The sequence below is a fragment of the Colobus angolensis genome, unplaced genomic scaffold (genome assembly GCF_000951035.1).
Source record: "Colobus angolensis palliatus isolate OR3802 unplaced genomic scaffold, Cang.pa_1.0 Scaffold150, whole genome shotgun sequence".
NCBI classification, from domain to species: domain Eukaryota; kingdom Metazoa; phylum Chordata; class Mammalia; order Primates; family Cercopithecidae; genus Colobus; species Colobus angolensis.
Window position 1 is genome coordinate 7,194,642 of NW_012114600.1, and position 20,017 is coordinate 7,214,658.

Genomic DNA, 20,017 nt, shown 5'->3' on the forward strand with positions numbered 1-20,017 from the left:
TTTCTTTTCTCTTACATTTAAAATCTTGATTTCTAATAACATTTATATAACTACTATTTGTTTTATTCTGTAATATATAAAAAACCATTTCAAAGTGAGAACACTCATGTAACTACTGAGAAGAAAATTAATGAATGAAGTTTAAAATTTCCTAGCAGTCTTTTTGCCATTAAAATACATGACACTAGCATATACTGTCTGATTACTGTGTTTTAAAGTCATGTGAAATAATTATTTTCTCCATGTGATTATAATTTGATATTCAATTAGGTTCACTTGTTTTGGTTGGTTTTCAGTTTTAGGGTTTGCTTTTTTTATTTTGATTTAATTGTGTCTTTAAAAATACATATGACATTTTCCTTTTCGAAAGCCAAAATTGTATTTAAAAGAACACTCTGAGAACTCAAAATTCTACTGTTTTGGTTTATTCCCTATAAGTAATGACTTTCACTAGTTTTTAGTTTATCTTCTGTGTTTTTTGTATGCATATTTGCATATGTATATATAATTCATATCCTTACAAAACATATATACATATATGTACACACACATACACATATCCCTCTTTTTTCATAAAGGTATAAATGGTATATACAATTCTGATTTCTTTTTTTCCTTTACAATAAGTTCTGGAAGTAACTAGATCAGTACATAGAGATCTTTCTCGCTCTTCTATTAGGATGGCCTAGTGCTGCTTTTTGTCATCTTTTACTCAATGTGTATTTGATGAGTTGTTTCCAGGCTCTTTCTATTTAAAAAATGCCAGTATGAAAAGCTTATATATGTTATTTTATACTTTGGTTGTCTAGCTTCAGGAGCACTAAAAGTGGGATTTCTGGGTCAAAAGATAAACAAGTCTGTAATTCTGTTAGATTTTGCCAAGTTACCCTCATTGGAGCTGTAACATTTTGTGCTCCCACCAGCAATGCGCAGAGCACCACCTGTTTCTTTCCAGAACTGTCAATGGGGCTGTTGTCACACTTTTGGATTTCTGCCAATCTAAAAAGTGAGAAATGGTATCTCAGTGTAGTTTTGATTTACATTTTTCTTGTGTGAAGTTGATCATTTTCTCAGAGGTTTAAGAATCACTTATAGTTCTTGTTCTCTGTAATTGAATTTGCATCTTCTATTATTCTAGTTTTTGATTTGCTTTATGCACTTTTTCCCTTTGCTGATTTTGCTTGGCAATAAATCACAGCCATGAGTATGATTCTATATTGAGTCTTGTGAGTCCTTCTAGTGAGTCCCAAAACTTGAAGGGGTCTTGTGCACACTGATACATATTGCCTTTCCATTTGGTCAAAACCGCTTTTGTGTCTTTAAGGAGAGTTTTAAAGTTTTCTTCATGTAAGTTTTATCTGGTTTGGATTATTCCAAGGTAATTTATCTCATTTGTTGTTTACATAAATTGGACTTTTCTCTTCAAATATATATTTTAACTTGTTATTTGTATTTACATAGACTATTAATTTTTATAGATTAATCTTGTGACTTGGTACCTTATTAAATTATCTTACTGCTTATAGTTTTTCCATTGATTCTCTAGGATTCTGCAGGTACACTATTATGCCATCTGTAAATAGAAATAGTTTAATATTTTCTGTTTCAAATTCTATGCTTTCAATTCCTACATAATCCAATTATTAATAACTTCAGAAAATATTAAATAGTAGTATGATTGTATGTCTCCTTATCTTGTTCCTGAAGTTAGTGGAATAAGTTTAGAAATTCCTTATTAAGATGCTACATGTGTGGCTGAGGTATATGTACTTTACATTTATTTATTTATTTATTTATTTTTGTGAGACGGAGTCTTGCTCTGTTGCCCAGGCTGGAGTGCAGTGGTGCGATCTCGGCTCACTGCAACCTCCGCCTCCCAGGTTCAAGCAATTCTCCTGCCTCAGCCTCCTGAGTAACTGGGATTACAGGCAGCTGCCACCACACCTAACTAATTTTCATATTTTTAGTAGAGACGGTGTTTTGCCATGTTGGCCAGGCTGGTTTCAAACTCCTGACCTCGGGTGATCTGCCTGCCTTGGCCTCCCAAAGTGCTTACAGGCATGAGCCACCAAGTCTGGCCCTGTTTTAAGGAAATATCCATTCATTCCTATTATTTTAAGTAGTCTTTTTTTCCCATCAGAAATGATTATTCAATGTTTATCAAATACCATTTTAGCTTCTGTGAGTTGTTGTTTTTTTTTCCCTTAGATCTACTGTTAATATTATGAATTACATTAAAAGATGCCTTAATTTTGAAAAAGTCACCAAAAATCAGTATTAATAAAAATAATCGAGCATTAGTTTCTTCCTGACAGCTCATTTTTCCTTTTTTGTAAACTGATGCTTCTTGTACTTAGCTCATGAGATTTAAACAATTCGCTTGACTACTTACTACCTGTTATCTATGAGTAAAGCGAGTCCAATTGTTTTTCCGAATACTTTGCAGAATTGACTCTTCAGGATTAATTCTTCCAGGTATATGGTAGGTTCTTTCACTACATAGATTTAGGGATTTTTTCTAAATTAAGACTATTTTTCCTTATTTATAATTTTAAATATTAGCTCTGTTTCATTGCTTTTTCTTCTCCAGATATGGCAATAATATATCTTCGATATTTTTGTTTGTTTCCTAAAACTATATCCTTCTCCAGCCCGTTATACCTTTTTTGAAAGTGTCTGCAATATTGCAGGGGTAGGGTACCTCTTCTCCGTTCTATCCTCTAATAGCCTTGCTGTATTTTCAGTTTTATTTATTCTCAATGGAGCAATTTGCTATATGGTCTTTTGAGATAAGTTTTCTTTTTCTTCCATTTTCTCCTGGGTTTTCACCAATTCCAGTTTAACATTCCTGCTGTTTACCTGTTTCCACTCTTAATTTTTAATCTGTAATTTTGATGTCCCTTTGTAGCTGCAGTTGTTTCCTTAGTTGTGTTTGTTTGTTTGTTTGTTTGTTTTGGGGTTTTTTTTTTGAGACGAAGTCTCACTCTGTCGCCGAGGTTGGAGTGCACTGACACGATCTCCGCTCACAGCAAGCTCCGCCGCCTCCTGGGTTAACGCCATTCTCCTGCCTCAGCCTCCATAGAAGCTGGGACTACAGGCGCCCGCCACCACGCCCGGCTAATTTTTTTGTATTTTCAGTAGAGACAGGGTTTCACCGTGTTCGCCAGGATGGTCTCGATCTCTTGACGTCGTGATCCGCCCGCCTCGGCCTCCCAAAGTGCTGGGATTACAGGCCTGAGCCACCGCGCCCGGCCAGTTGTTTTATGTTAATGTTATGTTTTTGTATTCTTTTGCTTCATGACTAGATTTTTACAATTTGCTTGCTACTGCTGCAAAGGTTTTGAAAATGTATACAAAGGAATAACTGTGTATCGATATTGGAATTTCTTTTTTTTTCTTTATTGTTATATTATGTTTTTCAATGTTTTGTGGGCCAGTAATAGCAGGAGATTCTATGCAGGGGGCAGCAGAGAGGCTTCCATATGCTTCCCAGATTCCTCAGATAAAGGGCTCCCCTCTTATGTTATTACGGTGAGGGAGCTTTGTTTATAAGTGGCACTTTTTCCTTGTCTGTCTTCTGATGCTTTCATTATTATCCTGTTTTATTGAGACCTTTATTTTTACATACGTATTTTTTTCCTTTGACACCCAGGTTCCAAGGGTTGCTCCCCCTTCCAAAGACTTCCATGCACTTTCCAGTACTCTTTCAACTCCATTCATGAGGGCTCTCCGACCTGCCAGGTCCCAGATTTTCTCTCAGCATTTTCCACTCAAGTTGGGGATCTTTCCTTTTGAGGCTCAATTCTACTTGATTGAACCACTAGAATCATAGTATTCTACCACTATTAGGACCTCTCTATACTGCTCTATTTTCTATGATGCCCTTACCTGTATCTCAGCCCCACAGTGAGCCTCAGAGCCATCATTCCCAGTTTTTGGAGTCTGGCTCGTCTCTGTCTCCACTAAACACCGTAAGTGTGGGCTCTGTTTTGATCTTTATGATTTGAAGGAAGAGGTACCTACAGACTCCAATTTATGCAGCCACCATTTTCCTGTTTTTGTTTTTGTTTTTTTCCCATTGGTTTCTTGAGCTTAAATCCTATTCGAGTCTACTAGTGTCAGTGCAAATTAAGGATCAGGTTGATACTATGACTAATTAAATTACATTCTGCTTGTGATAAAAGGATTTGTGGTGTGTTTGAATATTTAATGAGGTCATCAGATATTTACAACAGAGATACAATATGTAAGACATTCGGTTAAGGAAGGTTATTCACTGATTCAGCTGTGAACAACTTACTCACTTGCTTCATTTCCAGAGACGAATTTAGGATGAACTATGTGTAATAAATGGTGCTCTCAAGTCCTTCTACTTGAAGACTATAATCATTTATATTGAGAACATGTGTGTAGTAGGTCATATCTGCTTGGCTATATATTATAAAAGAGTGATATATCACTTTGATTTTGCAATCTCTTAACAGACTGCCTCTGATGTGCATCACATTCTGTTTTAATGCTTATTCAATAGTTAACCTATATTTTATTCTGTACTACTTTTGTGCAGGGGGTTCTGGATTTGAAGAATATTTTGTTTTTAATCCTCCTTCACCAAAACCTGAATAACTGCTTTTTATTCCCTTGCCGTTGAATAGATTCTTAAAATTTCACTCAGCTTCCTTGTATTTTGAGTTTTTGTTCAAGTTGGGGCATATAGACATAGCTTGTAGTGCACTGATTATAATATATTCTTTTCAAAATAGAATAATTCCGTTGTTTTAAACAAATTAATCAGTCACTTTACTAGAGTTGACTCTCAAGTCTTACTCCAATGCGTGTTATTGAACAATTCCTCCACTTTGATTATCTTTTGCCTTGCACAATTTTGCTTTGTGTGTATTATAAATATTAATTTCTTTTGCTCAGAAATGAAGATCTATGAGAACAAATGCCTTACTCTACTCCTCTTTTATGTTGTCTGTATCCCCCAGGATGATATTGAACACACAACAAATATTTCTTGATTTATTTCTGATCTTCTGCAGTTTTGACATTACACAAATAATAATTAAATTCCCCAGGCAACCTTGTCTCTGACAAAATTTTAAGTAAAAAAATTACACTTCTACTGTCTGGATTTATTCTAATTATGCTCTTTCCATACCCGATGCTCCAGAAGTGTTTTCACCAGCAGCTCCAGTGGTGGCTACATTTCCCCCTTCAGTTGTTCCTAATTGAAAAGAGCAACAGTGCTCAGTCTGCATCAGAGTTTTCAAAATCACGAAATAAAAATACAGGACACCCAATTAAATATGAATCCCAGACAATCAACACTGTGTTTTGATTATTGCATGGGACATACTCATCCTAAAAAAAAAAAAAAAAAAAATTGTTCCTGATTTGTGTGAAATTCAAATTAACTGGTATCCTATATTTTCTCTGGCAAGCCTAGTCTACATAAATGGTTATAATGAAGTACTCTTTGAACAAATTTCAGGGTTTCTTTAAAGAGGTAGGGGGTCTACTTAAACTATCCATGATCATTTGATGTAAAATTAGATCCCTTCTGAATTTGCTTAAATTTATAAGAATTTGAGGTTCCAACTAGGTTTGTGACTCACCACCACTAAAGTGACCAGGTGAGCCTGGGCTTGGCTTAGTGAGTTTCCCAGGTAAGCTGGAACCAGTGAAAGATGTTCTCGCTGTGATTTCTCTGTCAGATCCAGCGGTAGATCCGAGAGACTGTCCTTTTCCACCTGGCAAACACAGTGTTGGGAGAGCACATACATTATGGTGACAACCCAGTGCCATAGCAGTTTTGAAGGAAATATTTGGAGAAAACCTAAATTAAAACTTTTCTTGAAAATGTTAATACCTTATATACCTTTCTATCTTCTGTTGGATACTTAGTGAAACTTGCAGAGGTCTGATGAAAGATTGTCCTTTTCACCAAAAGCCATGGCCTCGGAATGACATCCTCTACTCACCTGACACGCCTTCAGATGATGTCACTTCACTGCTTGTGGCTCTAGTTTTTCCACCTACTGAGGGTCCAGTAGTTCCTTTCAAAATAGACAGTAAATATGTATCGTGATCTTTGATTTAGCAGAACAGAGGGTGCTACTCTCTGCTTTCAAAATATCTTTTGTTTACACTTCTTCATTTCCAGGAATGGTTCACTCTTTCCAAAAATTCATTATGAGAATCATATACGATTGTTGGCATCCCTGAGAGTGCTTATTTACTTCTTCCTTGTAAATAAGCTTGTTTATTATTTACTTGTTTAATATTCAGATATTTGAACCTAGTGGTTCTCAACCCAGGTTGCATGTGGGACCCGTGAGGCTTTTTAAAAATACTTAATGCCTGGTCCCTTCTTCCAGGGACAGATTCAATTAGTCTGTGATGGATTCTTCAATATGTATTTTCAAACATTTATCTAGTTGATTCTAATTTGTAGTTAGAATTGCAAACTATGACCCTAGCCCCACTCCAGACTCACAGACTCAGAAGTTCCAGAACAGGAACCTCTGTCTGAATCTGTATGGCCGATTACTACCTGCAATACCGGTGGTCAGTAACTGGGCTTCCTAACTCCAGTTCTTTTCATTCTTTACAGCACTGCTAAATAAAGAAAATGTGGAGATCCACACGCTCCATTTTACTCCTGCATACTCACTGACTTTTCCCTTTTACTTACCTGATTTGCTGCTTTCAGAGGTTGTGACTGAGGCTTCAGGGCTGGCAGTGGTGGAGCCTGCAGAAACTCCTGTGCTTCCTGAAACCAAGAGAGGAGCAGGTATATATGTTATTACTTCTGTTACTATGACTACTTGGAAGGTTCCAGAAAAAGGAAGTGAAAGAAACTATCCCTCCAACTTTCCTCAGCCCTGCATTCTAATACTAGCTCTAGCCTGAATTTACAGAGCATCACTTAGTGTAGGAGGTATGGTTGGGAACTTCTGAGACATTATGTCCAGCCTGGTCAATCTTACCAGAAACTGCCCGGTCATGGTGGCTCATGCCTGTAATCCCAGCACTTTTGGAGGCAGATCACCTGAGGTCAGGAGTTTGAGACCAGCCTGGCAAACATGGCAAAACCCTGTCTCTACTAAAAATACAAAAGTTAACCAGGCCTGGTGGCGGTTGCCTGTAATCCCAGCTACTCGGGAGTCTGAAGCAGGAAAATCACTTGAACCCGGGAGGCAGAGGTAGCAGTGAGCTGAGATCGCACCACTACACTCCAGTCTGGGCAACAAGAATGAAACTCCATCTCAAAAAAAAAAAAAAAAAAAAAATGCCCTACACATAAACCAACTCATTTACTCTTATTAAATTCCTCTGAAACAAGTCATATTATTACTCTTATTTATTAGATGTGATTAAATGACTTGCTCCAGGTCACCAAGTTGGTCAACAGCGGATCCAGGAGCCAAATTCAAGCAGTCTAACTACAGTTAATACTCTAACCTGTGTTTCTCAAACAATCTGTAGCAAAAGATCAATTTTGTAAAATTTTCAATCTGTGCTAGATTAATACTTTGAAAAAGGCCATAAAATAGAGAAATGAAATTTTTAAAAGTAAAACCTTACAAAACACAAGTCTTTATTTAATAGACATAAAAATCATCCTGTAAAATTGCTATGTTTTTAAATGCTTACTCTCTATTTCAGTTCTTAATACATCAAAAACTGGTAACAGTCTGGCTAGTATCCGTCTGTCGACCAAACTTTGAGTAGCCCTGCTCAAAATCCTTATACATACTGCCTCATAACCAAAAGAGATAACTGATTGACTTATCATCATTATCCAAGTAATTTCCATGCAGGTTTTAAGAAATGTAAACAAAAGGTCATCACTCTAAAATTTAAGTATACTGACCTAATTGGAACGAACCAGTTTCTTAATTTGTGCTATTGTACATTGATTATATCCTTTAAACCATTAATTTTTACGTAAACTATATCTTATTCCATAAAGTGTTTAAGTTATAATGCTTAAATCAAGAAAATTGCTAAGGGATAGTAAATGTAGAAAAAATAAAATTAGGCCATGGATTAGTTAGCAAGTGCATAAAGAGAAATAGTTTCATGTATACACTAAAGAAAGGGCTTTTAACCCAGTATGTATGTAAAGAACTTTTGATTTATCTTAAAAGCAATCAGAACAATTGAAGACTTGTAAGTAGTGGAGTGACATGATGATAGTTGAGATTTTGGAAGTCCATTCTGCCATGGTATTGACTGCAGCGTAGATTGGGAGGGAAGTGAGGAAGGAGTGGAAATGTTAGAGCAGTAGTTTTCCACTTTGATGAGCATCAGATGCATGGGCTTGCTAGTAAAATGCTGGGCTCCACTCCAACAGCTTCTGATTTTAGGCAGGTGGGCCCAGACATTTTCATTTCTAACAAGTTCCCAGAAGATGCTGATGCTGCTGGTCCAGAAACCACACTTTAAACACCATTGTGTTGGAGGAGGGTGAGCAAGGTGGAGGCTAGATGGAAAGTGTTTAACACCTGAACAAAAGCAGAGGCAAATTGATGCAGAGAAGAAACTTAAGAGATACTTAAAATTAGTAGCTGATAGCATGGTGGACAGGGGTGAACTTACGCTTTTTTGTTTTCTATCAAAATGATGTCTCCTTAAGGAAACCAACAGTAGTTAAAATTCAGTCAATGATGTGTAGGGCAAGCATATTCTCATTGGCTTTTGTTGGATCTACATTTTTATACACACACAGAGCTGTGGAGCTAGCTATTCCACACCAGACTTAGGATTATGTGTTCTAATCCTGCCTCTTCCAGCTTGGAGACCTTTTATTATTTTCTCACCTAATGGGAATAACAACAGGTAACTACCATGGTGTAATTGTTGATTAAATTACATACTATATATTTGTAGACAATTCAGAAATATTCCTGTGCATAGAAACATATCATTAGTATTTTATTAAATATTAATCATTGAATTTTTCCCCAAGGTCATTTAGCTGACCTCAATAGCTCTGACATTTGGCCCTGTTACATAATGTTGTACTCAGGGTAAAGTTGTTGCCAAGTTGAAACAGAGGATTCCTAGTAGAAATAGGCTGTGGAAGAGATAGCATTTGATTCATTTATTTGTCTCACCTGTTCTGAAGTCACTTAAATTTCCATGTTCAGCTCCTGTGGTTATACCTGGTAACACTCCAGTTGTCCCTGACAAAGGTAAAGAAAAAATAAACATCTGGCTAAAAAAATGCATAGGCATCCCCAATTATCAAGGTCATCAGCACATATAATTTTAACATTATACTTTAAGGAAGCAACTTGTGAAAAGACTAAAGATACGACATATCAATTACACATAAGGAATAATCACCTAGCTCTAATACTTTTATTTTGCAAAATATTGTTCTGAGTAACATCTCCTAAAATGAGTTTCTTAGCTGAGGCTGGTATACTTTGTTCTGAATTTAATTTACCTGCCACGCCTGCAGCACCAGTGACGGTGGGGCTCCCTACTTCTGTCGTGCCTGCATTTCCAGATGTTGAGATGATGGGAACTGAAGTTTCAGTAATGCCTGAGAAAAACATAAAATAAACATCTCATCTAAAGTCTATTAGGACTTTATCACCATGGAGTGAGTTAACTGTTTAATCAATTTTACCGTAGAAAATAGAATCAATAAAGCCAGTGACTTTCTGCCTAGAGTTCCCTAAGAATTTGTTTTAATATCATTGCCTTTTTTTCTTTTTTACAAATATAGCTTTCTGCATCTTGAACCAAGCCACACTAGGTCTTCATGTATTTTTCTAAAAAAGTGTTTTAAAATAAGCAGAACCTACATCCACTGTGGAGAAAAGTTTGGAGGTTCCTCAGGAAACTAAAAATTGAGCTACTGTATGATCCAGCAATCCCACTGCTGAGCATATACCCAAAAGAAAGAAAATCAGTGTATCAAAGAGATATCTGCACTCCTACATTTGTGACAGCACTGTTTACAATAGTTAAGATCTGGAAGCAAGCTAAGTGTCCAGAAACAGATGAATGGATAAACAATACACGAAATGGAGTACTATTCAGCCATAAAAAAAAATGGGATCCAGTCATTTGCAAAAACATGGACGGAATGGGAGATCATTATGTTAAGTGAAATAAGCCAGGCACAGAAAGACAAACATCACATGTTCTTCTTTTGTGAGATCTAAAAAAATCAGATCCATTGAACTCATGAACATAGAATGTAAAAGGATGGTTAGCAGAGCTAGGAAGGGTAGTCAGGGGTGGGGGAGAGGTGGGGATGGTTAATGGGTATAAAAACATTTAAAAGAATGAATAATACCTGCTATTTGATAGCACAGTGGGGTGACTATAGCCAATAATAATTATACATTTTAAAATAACTTAAAGAATATAATTGGATTATTTAGAACACAAAGGGTAAATGCTTGAAGGGATGGATCCCCCATTCTCCACGATGTGCTTATTTCACATTGCATGCCTGTATCAAAACATCTCATGTATGCCATATATTTATATATCTACTATGTATCCGCATTTTAAAAAATAATTTTTAAAATTTAAAAATAAAATAAAATAAGCAGATCCTTATGCCCTAATCACTGTGGCCTGGGGCTGATAATAACAATAAAGAAACACTATCATGAAATAGTTAATTGCTACTTTTAGGCTTAGAACAGTTAAGAGAGCTGTTATTAGATGTGCACATATTTAAACTTTAAACATCTAAGAGAGTAACATATGTTATTAGATGTGCAACCCATAGTCTTTAAAAAAATTTAAAGATATTTACTACTGTTGCAGATATTATGTTAATAGTTAATGATAAAGAAGAAAATCAAACTAGAAACCATGTTTCTATAGCCAGTCAATATAGACTGATCAAAAACAAGTAAAATTCAAGGTTTTTAAAGAAAAATTTAAAGTCAGTGGTAAAAACCTAGTAAACTACTTGTTTGAAATATTTTTTCTAAAGCCAAACTGTCCTATACATTCTTTCTTTAAAACCCAAAGTGACTAATAATATAAACTATTGAATATTTTTATTTAACATATAAAACCAGGAATTAATATACTGGCCTGTAGTAAAAGGCTCGGTGAGAGGACCTAGAGTAGTTCCTGAAAAGGAAAACAGAAAGGATGTTAATTTTTCCAACCTCAAGGAAAAAACACTAGAGATTGTTCAGCTGTTGTGTAGTTTTCAATATAGAGTAATTTGTAATATATTTAGTGTTTAGAGTTAATAAAAAATTTGTATTTCATTTTTAAAACAGTGACATACATGGTGTACTTTCCAATGTATACATACACACACATACACATATGCTGAATTCTACTAAATACAATGTAAATGGAATGTATATCAACAACGGCAATACATCCTCTGATAAGCAGAGGCTGATTTTGCAGTTTATGGTTTCTTCAACTTTTTTCAGCTTCTGGTTGTCTGCAGCTTGGATATTTTTATATTGGAGGGAAAAGGACAAATATTTTTTAAGATTTATGTTTATGATTTGACATAGCAGGTTTATAAAAATAAATCTGAATTTACCCTAAACAGCTGTTGTGGATTATCAGTGAACTCCTGAAGAAAAAGGCCATGTTTTACCTTTGTATTCTCAATGTCTGCCCATTGCTAGGGATGTGATAAAAGCTCATCACATGTTTACTGAGTACCTGTGCACTTAAAAATAAGCCTTTATTACTTTGGGGTTTTCATAAATAAAAAAATAGTCAGATATTTTCTCTATATCAATGTTAATTTTCATTGAAAATCCATGGAAATCCACTGCTTACTTTACGTAAACAATACCACTTTGCAATTTTATAGTGTTTTGGAACTTCAAAAAAAGAAGGAGAGAAACAAACTTCTCACACAATCTATTTGATCCTAACTCCTCGTCCAGCCACACTTGCCTTTCTATCTTTTCTACCTGCTGTTTGCAGTTCTCTGTACTTGGAACATGGTTCTTTCCTCCTCTTCTCCTACTTGAGCTTTCATTGGTCAGTTCTCAACTCAATCATCTTTTCTTCAGTCTTTCCTGAGCTCCTTGACTGGATTTTAATCCCTTGCCTCTCATCCCAGGCCATTTTAGATACCCCATAGCTCTTGTGTTGATGTAAGTTTCCATTTGTTTTTGTAATTACTTAATTGATATCCACATTCCTGACTAGGCTGTAGGCTTTATAAAGGCAGAAACCATGTCAATTTTAATTCACTTTAGTATCTCCAAGGCCTATAAGAGTGCTAGCACATAATAAGAGCTTGAGAAATATTTGTCCATAGAATGAATGAATGAATGAATGAATGGAGTAAAAATATTTTACCCATTTTCCTATAAAGAATGGGGCTCAGAAAAGTTGAGTGATTTGTTCAAGATCACACTGCTGGTTAGCGACAAAACTAGGACTAAAATGTAAGTCCCCCAGTATCTAGGACTGTGACCCATACTGCTTTTTATGTTATTCTGCCTGTATGTATAACACATCACCTCCTGCAGTTTTCAAGTTTTCTTAATTACCCATTCACCATGTTAATGGAAATATTAAAAATTAGACTAGAAATTATAGAACACAATATCAAGTAAAGAATAAAATATCCTGTCTCCCCGAATTACTTTACAGAATGTATATTTAAATAAGTATGGTAACTAGTTTGAGAGAAAATTTTTGTGACAGTTATCAAGAGCTGACAAGGTTTAGTTGAGAAGAATTTTCAAAATTGGTATTACACAGACTCCACCAACTGACCAGCTCAGATCTTGATATCTTTTCTCACTAATGAGCACAATAGTTGGACATTTGAATCAAAATAGCTTGCTGATCTAATTGTAAGAATAGCATGGAAAGACTGTTATGCCATGAACCCCAGAGATGATCAAGATTAGAATGATGTGGAAGAATAGATAGACCCTGATATTCCCAAAGATTTTGGTGCAGATTCCATTTCCCAGTATTGATTTAACCTTTATGGAATTCCAGTGATCCAGTTTGAACACTTTCAAACGGAAGACAATTGCATTTAATTAAAAGCAGCATTATGATAAGGAATAAAATCAAATCTCCAAAATTTACACATCTAAATAAATATGCTCTGATCAACATGGATTCAAGAACATGGCTGCACAGCATAGGTGGTAGTGCTCTGATCATCACTATTTTTGCCATATGCACAAGAGAACATATTTATAGGCCTTTCCTTATAATTGATGCTGCTGAGATGGCAACATGCTCATGTGCATCTCAAGGACCGATCTTTAATCAGGGTCACAGAGTTATTTAAATGAGGCACAGATTGGGGTACAGGCCAGTCAGGCTACTATGATATAGCTCCCTTTCCCCATGAATGAACTTCAGAAGACGTAAGTCTGAAATTATTGATACAGCAATAAAAGTAGGGATAAGCCTTTACTAACAGGAATACACAAGAACTCACTTTTCTTCTGGGTTTAATTACCAAAACTGATAAAGACTGTATTCTCGTTCTCATTAATTTTGACATCCATAACCATTACATTTTCAACTGATTTTTCTGTTACTTGCAAATGAACACACATGCTGGAAGTACTTGATACTGTCAATTATTATGCGTCAGCTTCTTTGTGTATGTGGCATAAATAGTAATAGTAGGAGCTGCCTTCACCAAAACACTAACTCCACCCTAAAAAATTTTTTCAAGTGGCTTTGTCCGCTTGTGTTTCACCTCGCTACAAACTTAATATAAAGTCTTTTAATTAATTTTCTAGCTACCACTAAGTTTTTAAATTAATTCTAAGAATCATTTTAATTTTTACAAGGAAAAAACATTTTGGCATTTTTTTCAATGAATTTTATTTTACTTAAAATATATGTCTGAAAGATAAACTTCAGGAGTATCCATAACATTTCCCCTCATAAACAACAAATTCAGTACTGCAGAGTCTACAGCTTTTGCAAAATATCTTATTCTGAAAAAATTTAAAAATTCATAAAATTGGCTTTAATTCAAGAAGCAGTATGTTTCTGATTAGTAATCTATAAAGTATTAAACTCCCCAACTAAACTATAAACTCATTCACCTAGTTAATTATTCCTGATAAAATTCACTAATAATAAAGTTGCCTTTACTGAATCCTTCCTATGTATTACACTAAGCTGCACTATCACGTTTACTGTTTTCTCAAATCTTTCCATGTAGAGATTATTTTTAGTTCCCACTTCACAGATGAGAACACTAAAACTCAGGCTGCTTGAGGGACTTAAAACAGGGTCAAACTTTAAGGGGAGGGATTCAAATTCTTATTTTTCTAATTCCACATTCCACTATACTCATCTACCTCCCTTTGCCTGATGCAATTTTTTTTATGATTGATGCTATTTTATAATAAGCACATTGTATAAACAAAATGTATATATAACTTATAGTTGTAACATTCTAAGTTTTTAAATTTTTCAGTAAATATGCATTTTAACAGATTATATTGTTGTGTAACAGAAACCCACTTTTAAATTATATGTCAGTGCCCCACGTATTCATTCACATGGGGGATTTTTTGTTGTTGTTTTAATATAAACCTACTAAGTAACCTATGATTTTAACATAAGTTCCCATTTGAAATCAGAATCTGTAATTACATGTTGCTTCTTCAATAACTGATGTAAATTAAATTCAACTTCATCCTCTTCTTTAAACGTGGAAACACAGGGGCATTAGGACTGGAGTCTAGAAAATATGTTCTGAATTTTAATTATCTCTGCAATTTATTAGCAAGTAACCTTGAATGTATAACTTAACCTCTTTGTGTTTCCATTTACTCATGTGTAAATAGAGGGAAATGATGGCACCACTTCAGGGAATTTTCTGTATCAAATCAGATAATATATGTCATATAGGTAGAGTAGTGCTCAGTAAATATTAGCTCTGTATCAAGTTCAGTCAATCTAAAAAGGAAAAGCCCCATAACTGCATAATGTTTCTTCTAAAAATAGCATGCTTATTAGAATGGTTAGCTAGGCATCTCTCAGGGTATTTTAGCCCTCTGAAAGCATTCGCTGTATGGAAAAGAAGATAGATACAGAAAGCATGTGGAGAAATTAAAGTCTGCACACTGCTTCCCTTTCACTTTAGAGTTTTCTGCAATGTTTTTCTAAACTCCTCAAAAGTACCCTTTACTTCTATGCTATTTACCTCAACAAAAAAGTTAAGGTCCATTCAACAATGAAGTCATACCTTGTCTTCTATGCAGTACTTGGTCAAAAGTACTTTATCCAGAGAACAAGTTAGTGGCAAAAGCCTGCACCCCCTACCCCACTGCCCCGCCGAGACTCTTTTTAAAATAAATCTTACCTTTGTGTTCAATAATTATAGGTTTTTATGTTAAAATGATTTATTTTTAAGACAAAGCAAAAAGTAAAAGTAGGAAAGTTTTAACCAAGTTAATTTATCCCACTTATCATATTGGTTCTGCTCAAAAGCACTAATATATTACCCACAATGAAATGGGTTCCCATGTCCAAGAAACAAATCCTTTCATTTATTATAGATAGTTCATGGAGAGGAAATACATATTTGAAATAAAGTATCTTCTTAGCTATATTATACCTGAAATATAATCTTTTACTTTTCAATCTCTAAGTATCTTTGTTTGATGCATACTATATTTTGAAAGAAACACAAAAAAACACCCTTTGCTAGTGATGATGTCAAAACACTTATTTTAAAATAAAACAAATATGGGATTCATTGTTCTCATAACTGATCAAGTGAGGCTTACCACCAGAAAACTTAAAAAGAAAAATCATTTTGTAGTTAGGGATTCATCACAATTTGAAAATGCCACTTTTAAACCACTAATGTCAGTGAAAGAAATAGGATGCATCTTTCAAGCCTAGAATTTGTGCAAGACAATTGCTCTACAAAAGACCTTTATTCTTTTAAAAAGAATTCTAAAAGCAAACGATTTAAACTGTTTTGTTTTCACAATGACATAGTGTTTATTGGATGAATTTAGAAAGAAAAAGAGTGTGAAAGAAAAAATAAGTTGGTGTCTCTTAAAGTAAAATGTTTTATTCTTACATGAAAAATGAAAAATAAAAAATGTGACTTTCTTTCCTTTGGAGCTCCAAAATAAAAATACCAGTAAACCCTTATCTAGCACTTTCTGGGTTTCTTCTGATTACCATCCTCACTTTATATAAATTATTATGATCCCTCAGCCAGAAGAAAATTGGCATATCATCTCTTAGTTGTTAAAATTCAGAAATACCACATTTTATTTTGAATAGTTTGTACTCAGTCCAAGTCCCTAGCACAAGTTGAAGTAGACTATTTATGATTTCCACTTAATTGAATGAACAAAGATGACCAACTGGCATGTGCCAAGCCCTCAAGTCACAGGTTTTAAGGGAAACTAAGTTAATCATTATTTGAATGATTTCTAAGTTCCCATCTGTATAGTGTGATATGGTCATAGCCTCAGAAAAGATAAGGAACTAAGAATTACCTCTAATTCTTACCACTAATCATTATTTTTTAATTGAAATTTGATACATTTAACTAAAATTAAAGTTTTGTATGCTTCAGTTTATCTGGACAATTAGCACTTCCTAATCTGTTCCAGCAGCAAGATAAGCTACACATACACTATTAATAAATGTTGGGGATATATTATTAATTTGATAATCAATGTTTTCTGCACGTTGGGATTACTTGACTAACTTTATTTGAAACACACACATTTTGTGGCACAATTGGAAAATTTTAATATGAGGGAAAAAAATAAACATTTTTATACTTCTTTGTCTCCTGATTTTATAATGATGTTGACTACAGTTCCTGGCTTTCATGGATAACAAGAAAAAGAAAGCCAATCCTGACTTCTCTCTAGATCATGCCAGAAAGTCCTTTTCCTTCTGATCCTTATAACTCTGAAAATGTTACTTAAGCTCTTTGCATTTCCTCACCTTTAAAATGATGAGGTGAGGAAGACTGTGGAGAATAACAATCAGAGGATTAAGATTTAATGAGATACTGAATGAAAAATATTTAATATAATGACTAGAATAAGGTAAATCCTCAATAAAAGTCATTTTTAGCATATCTTTCAGTAAAATACTAACATAGCATTTGGTTAATTATTAATATTATACTTACAGAGCATGAAATATCTACCAGAATTTCAGGGAAATTAAATAAAACATTAGGATTCAGTAAGGCAAAGCACAAAAGTCATAAATAATACCAAATGAATTCAAGGAAAAAAATCACCCAGGTAATCTTTCCTATAATTCAACTCTGCATTTGATTTATAATTTTTAAAATGCTACCATGAAGATGATTGATAAGTTTTTTTTAGTGTTTTACGGTAAATGGGACAAAATATTACATCTAAAACTTAATCAGTTGTTCACAAAAACCTTATCAGGGTAATCTACTCATGATGTTCTGTTTTCCATGGACAGTTAACTTACTACAGTTTTATATACATATAATTTATATATTTTATATATATATAAGCTAGAAAAATTAAACCACTTTTAATAGTTCTAGGTAAGTATTGTGATATAGGATATAGATATCATCATCATGATACTGAAGAAATAGAAATAGTTATCTAAGCTGCTCGTGATTCATGCGTATCTTTGCAGTTCATCAAATCAAGGAAAAAAATATTTCTTTAAATGATCACAAGATACGAAAGTTTTAATAGCTGATGAACGACTTTGACTAAAGGAAAGTTTAGTAACTGAACCAAATTAATCATCTTACAAACAGTGCCAGGCTGAAAATTAGGGATTCAGTCCACTGCTTGCAACTGAGGTAACACGTAGCTAGAAAATTACTCTGTGGTGCATAAGAAATAATTCACAAAACTATTGGGATGAAATTGTTATTAGTCCTGAGAAATGAATTTATGATTACAGACTGCAGAAGAGCATTTCTGAAATGTGTCAGGCTTTCTGAGATTTACATTGAAAGAGCCAGTAATGCTTTGTGTCACGAATGATATCCAACATAAGAGAAAGTTTGACAGGAAGTAGCATGTTGTTTTCGGTATTTTTCATAATATTGTGCACTATGATAGCTGATGCTTTAAGATATACATATATATTTACTCCTTTAATATAAAAATATATTAATTTAAAAATAGACAACACTAAGATTTACAAAATATTCAAAATTATAGTCACAATTCTATATTATGATATCAATTTATAATCCAATAATAGCCTTGGTTTTACACTGTATCTTTGTATTGAAGATTAGCTCTAATGAGTGAAATGTATGAACTGTTGGATTTATCAGTATAACTAATATCTAACAAATAGTTTAACCTTCACTAGAAATTCTGAGCTAAAGTTCTAAACCTGAGTTCTAAACTTTCGACAAGGAAAAACAAGAGTCATTCATTCACTCTGTAAATACTTACTGAATACAAACTAATCTGTACCTTGACATTAGGTACAATTGGGAATACAAGGATGGCAAAGCATGGCCTGTGACTTGAAGGAACATATTCATTTAAGACTTGATAAGTTAATAAATAATAAAGAAAGAGAATTAGTGCTAAGTTTGGGGTAAAGACTGTAAGTATAGAAAAGTGAGTATGTGAAATATAGTGCAGAGTTGAAAGGGTGAAATCTATGGATGATTTTCTCAGACACATAGGCTCTTGAAATAAATGACATACACTATGCATGTGAATCTTCAATTAAGTAAAATTGACATTTTTTAAATTGTATAATTAATTAGTTTAAAGAAAAAAAGGTGACTATTATATATTACAAACAACAACAACAACATGTAGAGTCACAATGCTAAATTGTCTGCTGGCCATTTTTTGTGAATTTTTAAATCATATTTTCATATACATTAAAGACACTGAAACATACTGAATACATTTTTAAATTTAGGTGGAAAGATAAAATAGCAAACTAAATTAGGGAAACTGGATGGTCAGAGGGAAAATTCAAACCCAAATATTTTAATGTATAATCAAACTGATGTTAATTCCAATATTTAAGTTGTTCAAGGTTTCAGATCAGATACAAACCTTTATTCAAAACTTTATTCATCACTTATGGATTTTCTGATTTACCTACCTGTTGTTTCACTGCTTGATGTTGTAATCGCTAGAATGGATGCTGCTGAATTTGAGAAAACAATGGAAAAATAAGTTTTATATGCAGGGGAAATTATACTTTCAAGAACATCTATAGTCACGTGCAAAATGGATCAACTTGAAGTGACTGTATCAGACAAAAAATCATCATATAGGTGAAAAGAAGCCCAAATATTAGTTTTAAAATGTATAGGCCCCAAGTAAAAGGTCAAAAAACCTTATTATTTGGTATAATGCTTTTTTCCCCCAAAAGCTTTCTCTAAAAAATTCTTTTTTAAAAAAGAAACTTTGTCTATTTCTTCTAAAAATGTCATTGCAAAGATATAATACTGCAAAGGAAGTTTTGGGTGTTTTTAAAAATCCCCTGTTGATTAAGTGTGGCTTAGAGGTTATAGCTTGCCTATGCCTGGGCTACTGGTAACCAGTGTAATTGCTATGCAAAGAAGAAGACAAATATTTGGAAATGTACATTAAACTGGTATTGAAAGATGAGGTTTACCATACCTATTTAAACATGTTTCAAGATCTCCAGGATGCAAATAAATGATTAAATGTAACAGTTAAGTTCACTTATCAGATGTTTACACATTTCAATATACTTTTGTACTCTGCTAGCTACTGTTTTAATGACAAAGCATCCAATTAAAGTTAAAGATTTCTTGGTGTTAATAAAAGAAATTGTAAATTACTTTCAAGGAATTTAACATAGAATTTTCTGACATAGCCACTTTCTCCAAATCAGTAGTATGCAGAATGTTCTTCTTAGGACAGACAACCTTTGAAAAGGGAAGATTTCTTTAATAATGTTACAATTACATACAGACCTGCTATTTGGCATGGGCCTTTAGCAAATACATAAATGGAGAATGAAAACTTTGAAAAAAGTACCATGATTCCCAAACTATCAATTATCT

General features: G+C 33.9%; 1 protein-coding gene across 1 annotated transcript in view; it reads right to left on the bottom strand.

The window, feature by feature from the left end:
• Window positions 1–20,017, bottom strand: part of MUC19 (mucin 19, oligomeric) — a 199,138-nt gene that overhangs the window by 118,387 nt on the left and 60,734 nt on the right. The window contains 9 exon segments of the mRNA XM_011936117.1: window positions 5,165–5,230; window positions 5,622–5,756; window positions 5,988–6,062; window positions 6,701–6,829; window positions 9,129–9,197; window positions 9,464–9,562; window positions 11,083–11,121; window positions 19,084–19,128; window positions 19,504–19,536. Coding sequence (XP_011791507.1) covers window positions 5,165–5,230; window positions 5,622–5,756; window positions 5,988–6,062; window positions 6,701–6,829; window positions 9,129–9,197; window positions 9,464–9,562; window positions 11,083–11,121; window positions 19,084–19,128; window positions 19,504–19,536 — 690 coding nt within the window.